The 16,476-nt window shown below is 36.0% G+C and overlaps 2 protein-coding genes across 4 annotated transcripts; both read left to right on the top strand.

Annotated features, from left to right (window-relative positions):
* Window positions 1-11,467: 11,467 nt before the first annotated feature.
* Window positions 11,468-14,695, top strand: LOC123467393 (splicing factor 3B subunit 1-like). 3 transcript variants are annotated; one of them, XM_045167344.1, is made up of 10 exons: window positions 11,473-11,725; window positions 11,783-12,058; window positions 12,361-12,411; window positions 12,480-12,535; window positions 12,648-12,712; window positions 12,780-12,880; window positions 12,944-13,072; window positions 13,139-13,249; window positions 13,913-14,408; window positions 14,474-14,695. In XM_045167344.1, exons 1-7 carry the CDS (start codon window positions 11,653-11,655, stop codon window positions 12,946-12,948), a joined length of 627 nt encoding a protein of 208 aa, XP_045023279.1. In that variant the 5' UTR covers window positions 11,473-11,652; the 3' UTR covers window positions 12,949-13,072; window positions 13,139-13,249; window positions 13,913-14,408; window positions 14,474-14,695. The 3 variants fall into 3 exon arrangements, 2 of the variants coding, with proteins under 2 accessions (XP_045023279.1, XP_045023280.1); XR_006641748.1 differs by lacking the exons at window positions 12,361-12,411; window positions 12,480-12,535 and having other exon boundaries at window positions 11,468-11,725; XM_045167345.1 differs by lacking the exons at window positions 13,913-14,408; window positions 14,474-14,695 and having other exon boundaries at window positions 13,139-13,398.
* Window positions 14,696-15,179: 484 nt separating this feature from the next.
* On the top strand, window positions 15,180-15,976 carry LOC123467392. Its single transcript, XM_045167343.1, has one exon. The coding sequence runs from the start codon at window positions 15,275-15,277 to the stop codon at window positions 15,974-15,976; it is 702 nt and encodes a 233-aa protein (XP_045023278.1). The 5' UTR covers window positions 15,180-15,274.
* Window positions 15,977-16,476: the final 500 nt, after the last annotated feature.

Here is a 16,476-nt window from a genome sequence, read left to right as displayed (position 1 = left end):
GCCATGTATTGCTTACTTAGGGAAGAGGGGGCTTCTAACCCACATAACAGCCAAATAAAGTTACTTGTTCTAAAATCATATGGTATAAAAACGCACTTAAGAAATATTCGTTTTGACAATAAATCATGTCTCACATGAGAAGGTTTATTTTGACCCTTTTTTAAATTCTAGTTTTGCATAATAAACAGTGTAGCATTGGGGCTGAACTTTGTAAGCATTTCTTAAATAGATTAGGTTAAATAATAATCTGAAATAGATTTTTCAGTTTGTAAAAATTGGTTAAGTAGAAGAAACTGTCTATTGCGCGTGAATCTCGTGGTTGAATCCCATGAAATTCTTGTTTCTTTTCTAGTTTAGGGTTAACGAATGAAAAACAACAGCAACAGCAAACACTGGAAACATTTCCATGTTTTCTCCTGGCCTTGACTGAAAAAGCACGTTTTCGAACGACTCATTTCGAATCCAAAACCCACCTGTCGCTAGTTAGGAGGGACCAAGGTTCCCAAAATTGATCCAAACGGTACCCAACTTTTCTTTTGGGGGTGACAACGAATATAAGGAGGAAAAAACCTAATAGCACAGCTCGTCCTAGGAAAATCCTAAGTACGTTTGAGCCTCTGAGCTATTTCCGCAGTTTTTCGAGACGGTTTGGATGTTCCATGGACATAAAATTTAGAATATCGTTGATGTAAGCAAAGCGAACATTCAGGGGGTTTTCCGTGGGGACGCAAATCTGACTTGGGTAGCCAGATACTTTTTTGGATATTCCACGGATGTCCAAAATTTTAGGTTTTTATATGGACAGCGTTTTTACATCTATAGAACGTCGAATACAACTTCGTTCGCTATTTGCGAAAAGAAACTTGAATTGGTTTTTTTACCAATTTAAAATTTACCGATTTGCATGTAGAATAATAGAGTTTTAATATATTATAAAACACTCTTGCAACAAATATTGTGATACATAACATAAAAATAATAATATAAAGTTACAAATCATATTAAGTATATAGTTTTAATTAATGTAATTCAAATCTTATAGTCCAAAAGCCGGTGAGCCAAACGATTAATACTTTAGTTTTAAAAAGGTTTTGATAGTTAGTTCTGCTTCATCTCAATGAGAAAAGATAAGAAATTGCCGTCTGTATGCTGTTAGAGTGGTTGTTCGGGAGTTTAGCCTCCCAAAGGGGCCGAGGTTTTAGTGAAAAATCAAAATTTTTTACGGTGAATAATGTTAAAAAGGAGCATGAAAACTTAATTAGATGGTGTCTGACAGACAGTTAAATCTGTGGCGAAATAGGGAACAGACGCAGGTGTGTCACGTTTTTCCCACACCTGTCAGTACTTTGTTCAAATGGCTAAACCCCATTCTAAGTCTTAACCCCTGTGAAATTGGCGATCCTTACCTACTATGGGAATGTTTTTATGGTTTTTTTGGATGATTTTGAATTTGAATTATAAAATGTTGCCACAAGTTTTTTTATTTTTCATGTTTTTATTATGTTCATAATAAACACATAATTAGAATTTGCAACATGGCATTGTTTTTGTCATAACCCTATTTACACATAACGTTGTGATAAATATTACGTAGAAATGGCTTTGAATTTAATAGACCGTAAAAGGTGTAGTACATATTTGAACGAGAATAATCTTAAATCGAAAATCAATGTTTTCGCAAAACAAACATTGGAAATGTGCAAAGAAATGCAGTTAGTGTATAAATGTAGGCCAAATTCGAAGTAAAATGTCATCAAACTTTCTGTTTCTGTTGCAATGCAAGTGGGTAGGGGAGACCGGACCCATTTTGGACACCGTTCCATGTTGGACAGTGTAGGTAAAAATAGTGAAAATAGTTTGAAAAATTTACGTTTGTAATATATTGTCGTAAAGCGTAATGCTATATTGTGCGGAGTTTAATTAATTTCTGGCTGTAAATTTCACAGTCATTGAAGAAATAATAAAAACGTGAAAAATTTGAAATTTCCTTCACCTTCAATTACCCGATGTAAAAATATCAGTTATCAGTTATCAGTTAACATGTTTATAGGTATATCGTTTGATAGGCAATTCAATGGCCTATATTATGGAAGAAAAACTTTTATTTTGTCTCATACTGTTGAAACGTAATAATAAGTTTAGCGGAGGATAGTGGAAGAAGGTCACTTTGGACAAATCCGATGGGTAACATTGGACAGGGAAGGGACGTAATGAGTAGGGGCTTAGGCGGAGCCAAATAGTAGCACAAAATTCAAACGTAATATACAGCCTTTGGAAAGCCGGAAAGTTGGTATACCTTTAATAACTGACACGTTCTTTTCAAATTCACGAACTAGTTTTGTTGGAAAAACTAAGGTAAGAATAAGTTATTGTAAAATATATAAGCATAATAGTCGTTTTTGGAAAACTATAACGGGTTTATTTCTTGGAAATTTTTCAAGTGGCATATTGAAGGACATGACGAGAAATGCAATTTCACAAGGCTAGTGATTCAATTTTGGGCAAACATTTCTTTCAGGGTTGTTGTAGAAGGTACGAGAAGGCATTTAACAGGTTTAAATTAACTGGGCTTGAAAATGACGCTAAGAATAGATCTAGAAGTTACTTTTTTTGTGTGTTGTTTGACAACGTGCCCATATCTTGTAATTTTTGTAATATGAGAGAAACAGGATGCCTCAATTTCCGTATCAGACTCTATTTTCTCCTCATTAGACTTTCTTTTTAATTAGTTATATTTTCTTTCGCTAGAAACTCACTTTTCGTTGTTTTCTTCTTTCTTCTTTGTTCCCCATATCTTTCTTTCATAATCCGTTTCATTTCTTTTTCATCTTTTTTTTATGATCTTTCTCAATAACATTTTTGTGGGGCTGTCAGTCAGAATGCGTGTTCTTCCAAGCTGGTTTCTTGATTTCGGTCGTGCACCCATTGGAGCTGCATGAATAACTTGTGGCCGAAGTCTTAATTCTTTAACATGCACGTAAGGCACTGGAGAGATCACTGGAGTTGAACCTGGTTATATTGGAGTGATGGTCTCGGACTGAGATAGAGGTGTGTTAAGCTCATTATTGGGCTGAGCTAATGGAGTAACCTGTTCACAAGAATGAGAACCAGTGAAATGCATTTCAATGTTTAGTAGAGCTTCCCCACCATTGTCTTGAGCTAATAAAATTAAAATAAAATATGATTAACATCTTAATTATTATTGATAAAAAATTGGTTACCTGGCCTGTCTTTTTATTTGGTTGTCATTTTATTTGGCGTAAAAGCAGTTTCAAACGGAGATCGGGATATCTGTGCAATTTCTTTAATATAAACTCTTCCGCCAGGGTTTCGATTAAGCCAATCATTTTGGGTATCACGAATACCTTTTTTGAATGGGCCGAACACAGAAATATCTAGCGGCTGCAGTGCATGAGAGGAATGGGCGGCAGAGTTAAGAGTACTATTTTCCTTTTTCTTTGGCAAATGTGATGGCCTGAAAATCCATGTGGCTAATATGTTGGTCCATAGTCATCAAAATGGGTTTGACTATGGGACAATTTACAAAACCATGAAAATGTTGAAAAGAATTTAAAAATTTTGGCCCAGTCATCCAACCGGATTCATGTGGTAACCCGAGGAAGCCTAATGGCTCTTTTTCTGACATAATAGACGTGACTTTTTTTTCTAGGAAAAACAAATACTGGAGAAAGGAAACCACCAGCAGCGTTGATAAAATCAAGCAATGTGACGTTAACACCTCGCTCAGCTGAAACGGTCTGTTGAACCTTTTGATTAAAAATTTTACTTTAGTAATTGTAAGCTGTTAGTATTATCATCTGTTAGTATTACCTGATTACATCCTTTAGTTGCAATTACTTTTTGGGGTTGGTTGACAGTGAGGTCATTCGTCTTGTCACAATTCCATATTTTGTGAGGCTGGAATTTGTGTTTTGCCATTAACGAACCCAAGTTATAAAAAAAAATGCATTACAACAGGTTTATTACAACCTGCGGCTCTTGCTTGGCTGGTTGCCTCTGGTTTTTTAATTGAAATGGTTTTATTGCGTTGAATGAAACCAGAGCACCAATCTTCAGATGCTATCTCTTTTTTTGGAGCTTTGATGTTGTTGGAAAGTGCAAATGAGAAAGCAATACCCCTAGTTTCGTTGGTGCTAACCCATGGTTGATTAAGGAACACTCCCTCAAGTAATCAGCTAGGTCGATCTCCAGTATTGCAGGTAGGATTTGGGTTGAGTGTTTTAAACGTCTAATTTTTGTTGGAGCCATTAGACCATATATTTGGTGTCTTTTTGAGTAAAAGCCTATGGTTGATTTTGGCAAACCACTTTTTTCAGCTGCTTTTCTAATTGAGCATCTCTCCCTGACAACATGTCACCAGTAGCGAATCTTAATTTTTCTTCGTGGTTTACATTTTTCAAAGTTTTTCTTACCTAGTTACGAGGCATCTGGAATACACGAATTATATTTAATTAGCTCCATGAATTAAATATATCAATTTATGAATGAAACATTACTCTGCATCGGAAGAATAAAGGCAAAGTTGTGTTAAGAATCAGACATAGCTCGTAGTGGGAAACTCGAAATCTGAATTGTGGCCAGGCATGAATCTCACTTAAGAGCAATTGTTAATAATTAGACCTTCACATATCTTACAATTACATTAAACTTACATATCAATCAGTTTAGTTTGGTAGATAAAAAGTTGATGTCGAAATTGGAATGCACTGGACAAACCAAAAAACTCTGCAGTTTCACTATTGAAAAATTTATTGCTGTAATCCTCAAAGATAAAAAAAGTAGTTTGGGGACATTCCACGCCAAAAAAACCGATCGATGGCGCGTCAAAATTTAGATTTTGATAAAAATTGGAGTGTGTATTTGAAAATACACCAACAATTTATTGTCCAATTTTTGGATTTTTCATTTAATTAGTTTAAGAGTTATTGCGATGTGAAAATCGCATTTTTTCATTTTGCCGTGAAGGCAGAAAAAATTTTATTTTCTTTTCTCTTATTCTTGCCTCTATTTTTCACTCGATTGCGATTTTAAAAATTTCAATCGATTCCTTATTACTTCCTTTATATAGGTCATAAATTAATTTCGTTTTTAATAGAAAATTAAATATATAGTTAAAAGAATAAAAAAATTTCTGCCAACTTCAAAATTCTGTATCACAGAATGCTTGTCGATTGCGAAATTTTAATTTTTACCACATGAAAGAAGAACTATCATTTATCATTATATAAAAAAACACGTGACCTTTTTTCTTTATAGTTGATAATTAATTCAATCTTTAAAGGGGTCTTTTTTGCATTTCAAGACGTTTTTTAGCCCTGAGCATTCTCCCCCATGAACGTCGGCCATTTTGGGAGGGGAGACTCCCCCTTCATATCGTAAAAACGACCTTTCATGCTAAGTCAGTTAATACAGTGGCATTGTGGCTTTAAAATTAAAACCCTTTTTGTGATTTCTAGCTGCAGAATCAAATGTCGAGATCCTAAAAAAATCAGGCTGGCATACAATAGACTTCGTAGATGACTCCCTTTGCTATAATTTTGGGGCAAAACAGAGATACGGATTACCATTAACTCTTCCTGCTTTATGTTTTCTGTTGTTGATGGGATTGTCAGAAAACCACTTTGGCCACGTCTTTCCTGTTCACACAAAGAAGTTGGTTCTAAAATGATTGCTCATAATTCGTCTGTTTCGCCCCCATCTAATTTCGTCATTAGAACTTCAAACACCAATGTTTTTCACTATTGGTAGTATTGCATACAATTCCAATAGGTGTTCACGTTTCTCTGGAAGTCAGACAGCACACGAAAAATACCTTACGTTTCGTCGATGTAATTGCATTGACCAAAAAACTTGTGACCACTGAGCAAGGCTATTCCTGGATTTCACGACTATACGGGGTGCAATTAAAACCCGGCGTTTGGATCAAAAACGAAAATCTGACATCTAAAAAGTTCTCGAAAGTAATGTTGATTTCCTAAAAGCCTTTAGTGAAATTTGTTACTTTGGAGTTTGCAAAATGACGATTTACAACCTTCTCCAACTCAACTCCAAACTGGAACAATTTGTGTGTCATATTTATGGGGAAAAAATTTAATTCTGTCGATGATGCGAGAACTTCATTATAAAAGACACTTTCCCAGCAAAATAAATTACTAGTTAGTTTCCATTGAAACTTATGAGAATCCCATTGTGTAACATAGTACACCCATGGAAAAGAAAATTTTCATATAGTATTACATTGTTTACTTGCATCATACATGGTAATACCATGGTCTACTTTACTTTACCAATAGTATTACTATGAAAAATTTTATGGAAACTAAGTAATACATTCTCAACCTTCCTTTGCCTTGCGGATGATGTTTTCCTTTCGAATTCCTATGACTAATGTAAAATTAGTAAATTTACTATTTAAAATAAAACTGATTTACACTCCGTATATTATAGTGAGTTTATTATTTAGGGAAGAACATCAGTATAGCCCAGTTAAGTAATTATTTTGGTAATTTTTTTTAGAGGATCGAAAACTACACTTAAGCCCGACATAGCCCATACCTTCCGTCGAACCTCATATTTAATGTCTAAAGTTTGTTAGAGAGCCCGTTTCTTTCTTATGCTTCAATGGATTTTCGCCTGCTTCAAATACAGACAGTTGAATGGATGCACAAAAAACGGCTGTAGAACGTGCATCTCATCCTAGTAAAAATATCCCTGAATATTCGATAGTTTACTCAAAATCTTGTTGTAAGTCCTGTTTTCACTAACAAGTATAGCACGCAGAATATAATACATATCCATTCCAAAGGTTATCTTAAGTTTTTCGCAAAATTTTATTGCCATGTTTCATTGATAATCGTGATCATTTATTTCGAGATTTGTCTGTTTTTGAAGTCACTTATTGTCAGACTTGCCGTGATCGCGATCAAAATCTAATCGCGATTTTGATCAAGATTGAAAAATTAATCGATGATCCGATCATTCGAGAAAATTTTCCGATCCAATCATTTTTAGCGATCAAACTTTTTCGCCATCTAGCGGTAGATTGATATTATAGTTTTATTTATTCTTAAGAATAATAAACCGTACGGTGTAGTACGCTGTACCAGCATATTTTGTTATGTATAGTAATTTGGCTCTGCGTAATAATGTAATGCATTCTTACAATGTCAGACTGCGGCTATTTTGAAAATTTCAACCATATTGCTGGAAAAACTAGAATGAGAATTTTAAAAAAGTGCTTGGTTCTTGGTTGTACTTAAAATTTAAGTACGACGTAAAAGTAAGTAAGTACGTAAAAATAATTAAATTTTCATGCTATTGCCGTCAATTAGCTCATTTTACTTTTAACCGAAAACATATGATGTCAAGAAATTTATTCGTATTAATTAAGGAATTCGATTGTGCTAAAAAAGTTAGGAAAAATGAGTACACGAATATCATCATATGGAATTCTTCATATCAAATAAAAAATTCATCAAACAGGGTGAATTTTGAGCAATAGGTGTCGCCCAGAAATGATCAGGTAGAACGATTAGCAAACATTTGATCGGTGATCCGATCTTTACAGATTGATCGGATCGCCTGATCCGATCAATCCTTATTTACTGTGTGAGTACCCTTGACATGGTTATATTCTATATCACAGTAACTCTAGTACGGATTCCTAGGAGGAATTCCTTTTTCTAATGAACCCTATTGCTACTGCTTTAGGACGCTTTACTAGAGAAACAAGAGCGTCTCTTTTCTCTTGGTGGTATTGTGTTGACATCCATGCGTACAATGTTTTGACCGAATACTAACTTAGTGTAAACACCTATAAAATACTTCATAATTTTTTTCTATCGGCCAAAGAATCGATATCGCTATCGTCAATACCAGAAAAAATAGAAACGGCATCGGTATCACAGATACTAAAAGTTGAGAGTAGTGGTATTGCATTGATGAGTAGCATTGTAGGCGAATTAGTTGTGAAAAAGATAGCATTTTTTTAATGATCGTCTACAAACAGAATATTCAAACACCAAGACAAGCTTATAAATTGCACTTAAAAAAGGCAATATATGTTTCAACAACGGCCGATATGTGGTCGTCACAAACCAGCAGTTGTATCGGTATTACGGTGCTCTGTTCGGGTTCCAATTTAATTACGTATATTGCATGTTTAGCTGTATGTCGTGTGATTAGATCTCATACCTACGATGTCATTGCAAAAGCTATTGACAATGTTCATAGGTAATTTCCCATTTCGTTTAAAGTAAACTGCACAATAACTGACGATAGTGACAGGAATTTTTTTAAAGCTTTCTAAATTTGTGGATCCAATGCAGTGGCAAATGCGTTAGAACTAGAAAATGGTGGTTTCCAGGAAGGTTAACACGGTGATGACCATTTTTAAAATTTAGACACTAGAGAAATATTTGACAGTCAATCGAAGAAATGTGCTAAAAAGAAATTATAACTACTATAGAGTAATGTTCCGTTTCGTCATCTTTCTTTACGAAGTATTAAGGTTATAAAACAAGAAAATGGGACATATCAATCGTTGCGCTGGCAGCAAGCGATGCGGAAGGGACGAGGCTTCAAATGAGGTGAGGATCCCGAAGGGAGACTGAACTGAAATGAACTGAGAGTCATGGTCTTATATACGGAACGGCCTAGGCTCTGACCTACTTCCATAGTTAACACGGCACAATGCTGTTCTGTACAAAAGCCACATGTCAACTCATTTGATATAAACTGTGTCAAACTGTTACTTATTCAATTAGGATTTAAAATAGGTTTAATTGTAGTAAAGCCGGGGTTAACGTTCTGTAATTTATGGGTCAACAAAATGATTTACGAGAAACAGATGGCTACGTAGCCCTGTCTGAAGGCTTTCCCTAAACTACTTATTTGATACAAAAGATAAATTAAAAGACATTAAGTGCTCATCAGAAAACGGCAAGATGACAGTCGGACGTATCAATGGTATTTTATGGTGGGCTTGCGCGATGGGGAGACGCCAGTATGTAGCGTCCATACCTACTAGACAATACAGTTGTTTGGCCTTGTCGCTAAAGCCATGATTTCGTAACACTACTGAAGATTCAAACCATGACAACATAGCCGTTGCTGATCCAGAAAAACACAGAATTAAACTCCCAAGGCACATGAGATGTCCATGTCGCCTTCTAAATCTCATAGCTAATACTGACGTTAACAAGATCTACAATTGTATTTTCTAAAAGTAAAGAAGAACCTCGACGCAAAATTAAAAGCAATTTGGAATCGAGGGGTTGGCAACTGATTTGAATCTCGTACACCCTGTCGATAATCAGTTTAAATCTTAAGCCAAAATTTTGAATCTAAGCCAAAATGTTTGAATCTATGCCAAAATCTTTGAATCTAAGCCAAAAATTTTGAATCTAAGCCAAAATGTTTGAATCTAAGCCAAAATGTTTGAATCTAAGCCAACCTGTTTGAATCTAAGCCAAAATTTTTGAATCTAAGCCAAATTATAAATCTTAAGCCAAAAACAAGTGCGAATCTTAATTAAACTTTTGTGAATGTTAAACAAAATTTAAGTCTTTAAAATAAAATATTAGAAATTACTTGCGTTCTTAATTAAAATAATGTAGTTTCCATTCATAGAGATAAGTTCTAATCATATTTGCTTAGGCCCACCGACTCTGTGATGCCTGTATATCGATTTCGAATGATCGATGATCTGAAACGTAAAAAATTGTCGTCTGAAATAATTTGAATAAAGACGCTCAATAGAAATAAGACAAAATCAGTCAAGCAGAGAATGTTTATGACACTTTTGAAAAATGCGGATTAAATTTGCCCATTCACATAAAAATCTTCTTCAAAAGCTAGGCTATAGTAGCCTTAGATCTTTTGCTCAAGAACACCCTATCGATAATGATAAACTTCAAGAGATAGAAGACAATATTAGGATGCACGTAGCCAGCGCATCTATGATTAATAAATTAGAAAAGCACGAAAATTCATCAGCATAAAAAAATCAATTTATTTGGAGAATTGTTCTACGAAAACCCAAAGCAGTTCACGTTCTTACCTGAAGAAAGATCATCTATTATATCCGCAGTAGAGCTTTGTGCAAGCATACTAAAGGAGAACAAAATCCCAGTCTTACAAGTGAATTCCATGTTTAGAAAACATTCTTCAGTAGCATCTTCCCTAGCAGCAACTAGACATCAGCTGGCTATTGACACCACCAAGGGCAACGCTCAGCAGTTTCTCACAAGAAGTAACGCAGCAGGGATGAACCAGCTTCCTACATCCAAAGGACGTAGCCTACTAGAAGCAGCAAGTAACTGGGTCCAACGCTTCAAACAAACAAATAATCTCAACTATACCTTAGAAGATTTTACTGTATGTGAAGAAACCAGAAAAATAGTTTGCGAACACAAGGATCATGTCAAAGCCACCACAATCAGGATTGTGTTCGACGATAAAGGATATTGGAAAATTTCTAATTTCTCAAGACATGTTACAGTAAGTAGGCTAAAAATAAAGCATTTGAGTTAAATAAAACATAATAACAATTCTTTTACCTAGGACTATCACTCAGCACTGAAGCCGACTGGACCATCAGAAGAAAAAATTGTCAACGTAGACATAATAGACACTAGCAGCAGTGATGGTGGGAATATCAGGAATGAAACTAAAACAAATGGATTTAAGGTAAATAGTGATGATGAGGTACTATAAACAATGCAAACGAATGGAAATTTGAACTGCTAAACACTTGTTGACACTTTTTGCAGGAAACTGTTTCTTTACCGCCAGCGGTTGCTGGTGCTGGTAATACCCAGTGAATGGTACGTCAACCAAAAAAATTTACGTTTAAAAAAGGTCTACCCCTATCTCGTACCATTTTGATCTCGTATACCATCTATCTCGTACCGGTACGAGATCATCGGTACGAGATTGGAGCTTCTAAGCAGTCAGTACGAGATCATCGGCTCTTGACAGAAGATATTTTAAAAATTTCTTCGTCGTAGAAGAGCCACTACTCTAACCAACCGCCCGGCATTGCTCCAAGCCGCTTAATGAAATCTGAGGGAAACTGGGCCGCCTTATATACGGTCGCAGGGGGTGAGCGCTGCGCCACCAAGCGGGGTTCGTCCCCTTTGGGTACGAGATTGTCGGTACGAGATTGCTTGTACGAGATTGTCGGTACCAGAGACTTAAGTAAGAACGATTTAATAAATAAATTTATCAGGTTTAGCTCTACGTCCCCTCTTGTAAAATTTCATATTGCTTATTGTTTACTTTCTTGTTAAAATTTAATTTCCCGGAGTGATTTAGGGCGAGGCATTTTCCATTTTGGGTCGGAGGAAACGAATGAAATTCGCCTGTTAAGCTCAATAGATGGCTTTGGAGACGAAATTCGCCAATAGATGGATTTAGACTTTGAATAAATAAACTTACGTTAGAACTAATTCTGGAAAGAATCTTATAGATTACTAATTACGGATAAAAATGTTCTGTTAACGTTTTCATTCCATAGCATTCCATTTTTCGGAATTATTAAATTATTTAAAAATTGAAAAAAGAAATAAACGGCAGCCATAATTTCAACTTGGTAAAATAAAAACAAAGCAGACGACTGCGGATATTGATATGTCTTTCCAAGTTTCCAGCATGCTTTACAGAAATTGCAGCTCAAGTTCAGGAAATCCAGTCAAGGAGCAAGGTAGATATATATGAAAAAGATCACATCGGATTTGACGAATCAGGCTTTTTTATTCAGAAATCTACGGTGAAGTTCAAAGTCGATTTGATGGATATGTAACTTCAATTGCCACAACTGATGAAGTTGAAGGAGAAGATTATGATGGAGCAGTTGCCATTGGAGGCAGGCAAACTTTCACAGCACCAGCTGCGATTCTCAATAATGTGGCAGGAGAAGACTTTGACCCATTTGCTGAACATCGGAGATCAACTATTGCTGATAGAGAAGATGAATACAGAGCAATGCGTTGGAAGTTGATTATTTCCCCAGAACGTGTTGATTCATTTGCTGAAGGTAAATTTAATATTTGTTATTCATTTTGTATAATTGTGTGTTGTAATGCAATAGTGGAACACATTATTCAATTTAATCTTATTTTAAAATTAAGAACATCTGTGATTGTGAAGTAAAATCTTTTTGTTTATCTATATTCTCAATCGTGACCAAATGGCAAATTAAAAGAGTGCCATAGCAACCAGTTAAGTTAAAACCTCTTGGAGGTGAGTAATCTAAGGCTCTCAAAGGGGAATTGTTACAAGAAACTATTAAGCATACTAGAAGCCAATATTAACCTAGAACAAGCTACTTAATTATAGGTGGATTATTCACTTGTGGGCCAGGAGCTGATCTGCTCAAATTCCCCTCCCGTAATCATAATAAATAACATAAGTAAAAAAATAATAATAACCACGTATGTATTTGTAACTTCTTGTGGGCGAAGAAACCGTTGAAGAGTTGTTTCTACTTTCCGTCGCTCACAGGGAGTTTTGGGTCTTGACTGCCAATTTTTCTATAAATTTTGATTACAAGATCTTCCTTACTTTGAATTAAAACCCATTTTTCTTTTTTATATTGCTATTCTGTGCCGGCGGTAAAACCCCAGACGTTGGATCTCTCACTTACGCTCACATTATTCGTGAAAAACAGTTGCGCGCCGAAGAGCAAGAGGTAACGATAATGGATAATTTATGGTGTAGTTGAGATTGTACGTGTAATCATTTGTATTTATTTTTAGGTCCGCCGTAAGCTTACCGACAAAGGATGGTACATTAAAAGCTGTATCAGTACCATCAAACGGTGAATCCAGAAGACCCCCAATATTTCGACAAGCTATTGGTAATTACATTTAACTATTTCTTTTAAGTAAAATCAAAAGGTTTTTACTCTATTATATTACAGATTGATGTTGATAAAGATTCATTGAGCCCAGAAGAGTTAAAGGAACGAAAAATCATGACTCTTTTACTTAAAATCAAGAACGGTACCCCACCTATGCGTAAATCTGCATTGAGACAAATCACGGATAAGGTAAACTGATATAAATATGTTTTTAAATTAATTGTATCTTCAAACTGCGTTTATGTTTTTCAATAGGCTAGAGAATTCGGAGCCATTACTAGACAAATCTACTCCGTTTGAAGGTTATCTGCCGATAGCAAAAGTAGAGATGATTCACGGCACGGAATCATGTTGGCCAGTGTTAAAGTAATCAGCGCTCTTTGTTGTGTGGGCAAATACCGTTCATTGACTGTTGGCTTGGTAACTGATGAACTTAGTAACTTAAGCTATCGTATCCACTACTATATTTCCATTTACTTGAAGTTTGTTTTTAAATATAATGTTTTTCATGTTAAGTTTTTTTGTTAAAAAGAGTAGACCTTTTTCTAAGAAAGTTCCTGTTGACTTTCCGGTGGCTGTACATGACATGTCGGTAGATGATAGTTGAAGCCTCTCAGAATTCTCTCCGAGTAAACAAGCGCCATGGGATTGTTACAAGGGTTGCGTCTGGAATGACCTTGGATTGCTTTGCTTTGACGTCTTATATAAGAAGACAAAATTGAGAACTACGACAGTTGTGTTTCATCTTTTGCCAAGAATGGAGTGTCTCTTGTGTAAGATAGCGTTTAAAAAGGGAGATCAGAAAATTAAGTGCAATCAGTGCGAGAAATCGGTTCACTGACGCTGTTTTGCATGTAAGTTCAGTCTTTGCTCTTAACTGTTTTGTATTCTACTTATTACTGAAAGATTTGAAAAGTATGAGATTGCAAGAGACTATTTTCTATGTCATTATTTCTTGTTTGCTGAAAACTTGTTTGTTAAATTGATGTCTTCCTATGATATTTACTGATTTTTTTAAATTTACTTCAGCTATTGACAAGGATTGCTACAAGATCGCAAAGCGGGACAATTTGTTTACATGTTTTGCTTGTGAACTGGAGAGTATTCCCTCAGCCGCCGTTGAAGCTAATTCTATTCCGCTCCAGCAATCACGACCTAAACGGAACAGAAAACCGAACCCTCGTTACGACCAAAGTTCTCCGAAAAGGCGAAATGCAGCAGTTATTCCTTTCTCGGATTCAGTTACCGCTTCAACTTCTTCAACTACAAACATAATTGTCAATGAAACATTTACTATTCATAGCTCCTCTAACCACTCAGTCGTCCTTGAAGAAGTTGTCCCTCCAATGCCGTCAATAAATATGGACTTTTCAGATATTCCACAGGAATTACTTGACATGGCAGTTGCCAATATGTCTCTGAATGACTCTGCAATTAATCCTTTTGATTTTTCTTTTTCTAGATTAGACACTTCACTTCACCCACCAAGCCCAGTTAGACCAGAAGATAATTCCACAGCTAGCAGGTATACAATTAAAAAATGTTTATTGCAAACAGAAGTAACTAATAATATTTTGTCTTATCACTTAGATCATCCTTTGAATCAGAGAATGGAGATACTGTTCATTCGCCTCGTCACGTTACTCCGGTCCCCATCAGAGAGAAAAGCCTGATTTACGAGGAGCCAATCACACCAGCAATCCGGGTGAAACACTTTTATATTGAATTTGGGGCTTCGATAAGGGGAAAGGATCAGTTGTTGGATGGAATAGGTAATCGATATGGGAGAAAAAGGCGAGAAACCCACTAAAAGTGGAGTAGTCACTTGGCTATGTACGATGCGTGGTTTAAAAGGTGAGCAATCCTGTGCAGTGTTTGTAAAGCAAAAGGGAGAAGAATTTAAGGAAGGTGAAAAGGGTCATAGTCATCTTCCCGATCCCTCTCTGATTTTGAAAGTTCCCTTAGTAAAAAAAGTTAAAAGAAAATGCACTCTCCAAAAATTTTAATCTGCTAAAGCTATTGCTGAAGAAGCACTTGTCCCAGCTGCTATGCAGCATCCAGATTTAGATCTACCGCACCCAGATAATTTAGCTAAGGCTGGCAATTACATCGGACAAAAGGACTGGCCTCTACATCCAACCACCCTCCAATTTGAATTGCAACACCATGCTCTGCCGAAGGATTTTTTTGTTGGTGACATCACTGTAGGGGATAGACGGCACATTTTGTTCGCCAGTAAAGAGCAGCTAAGGGATCTGCAAAATATGCGTAGATGGTATGTTGACGGGATCTTTTCATGTGGCTAAACTTCCATTTAGCCAGTTGTTCACCATCCATGGGTTTGTCACGAAGAATGGAAAGTCAAAACAGATTCCATTGCTCTATGTGTTGATGTCCGGTCGCGAGCTAAGCGATTATGTCGCGGTCCTTGAAAAATTAAAATCCCTTTTTGATCCCGAGTACGAACCTTGCTTAGAAGAAGTGGTCTTGGATTTCGAAACAGCGACCAAAAGAGCATTTGAAGATGTTTTCCCTGATACGAAGATTTTTGGTTGCAATTTTCATTGGACGCAAAGTGTGTATCGTAATTTTAAAAGACTTGGATTTTCAGTAGCTTACAGGACAGATTCAAAAATCAAAGAGTTAGTGCGGGAAACATTAGCTTTGCCATTCGTTCCATATCAAGAAATTCAAGGTTGTTTAAAAAAACTGAAGGATCGATCAGTCCAATTAGTTGATGATTTGATTGCATTAAACGAAGAAAGAACCGACGATAATCTTCCACCATTACCTATTACAGATCTGAGAACGTTCTTTGACTATGTCGAGAAACAGTGGATTACGAGTCGTGTTTGGTCTCCAGATACTTGGAGCGTCTTTTTTCAAGAAATGCGGACGAATAATGATGCCGAAGGGTGGCATTACCGGATAAACATGCATGCTCCTAAGAAGGGCGATTTGAACCTATATCATCTCATTGAACTTCTCTATAAAGAAACTCAGATGAATTTGATTAATAAAAAGATTGTTGTTACAGGGTCAAGACGTCAGGAGTCAGAACAAAGTGTATATGAGGACCAACGAGAGGATTAAAGATATTTGGGAGAAATATCAACACACCAAGGAATATACCGTAGATGAGCTTCTGAAGTACTGCTCCAAGACTTATCGCATGCCCTGTAAATATGACCAAACTGATTAAGGTAATTTACAAATTCGATAAAGTCTAAACATCCATTTAAATAATCATTTATTTTATTAGAAAGCTTTCTTCGTTATCTGCAGCACTGGAAGCATCTCGTCTTTACTTGATAGATGAGTTCAACTGCTTTTCTTGAAAACGAATTGAGAATCTATACAATCGTCAGTCAAGTCGTATAAATGTTCCAATAGTGTATTTTGATTTTTAAATTCAGCTGCTTCTTGCCAAAAATACAGATATAACTACAATAAAGCAAGTTTTTTTCAGAACTATTGTTTCTAATAAAACTAAATCGTTCTTACTTAAGTCTCTCGTACCGGCAATCTCGTACCGAAAATCTCGTACCCAAAGGGGACGAACCCCGCTTGGTGGCGCAGCGCTCACCCTCTGC

Source organism: Daphnia magna, unplaced genomic scaffold, assembly GCF_020631705.1.
Source record: "Daphnia magna isolate NIES unplaced genomic scaffold, ASM2063170v1.1 Dm_contigs181, whole genome shotgun sequence".
NCBI lineage: Eukaryota > Metazoa > Arthropoda > Branchiopoda > Diplostraca > Daphniidae > Daphnia > Daphnia magna.
The sequence above is the reverse complement of the archived record's forward strand: the minus strand, read 5'-3'. Positions and strand labels throughout refer to the sequence as shown.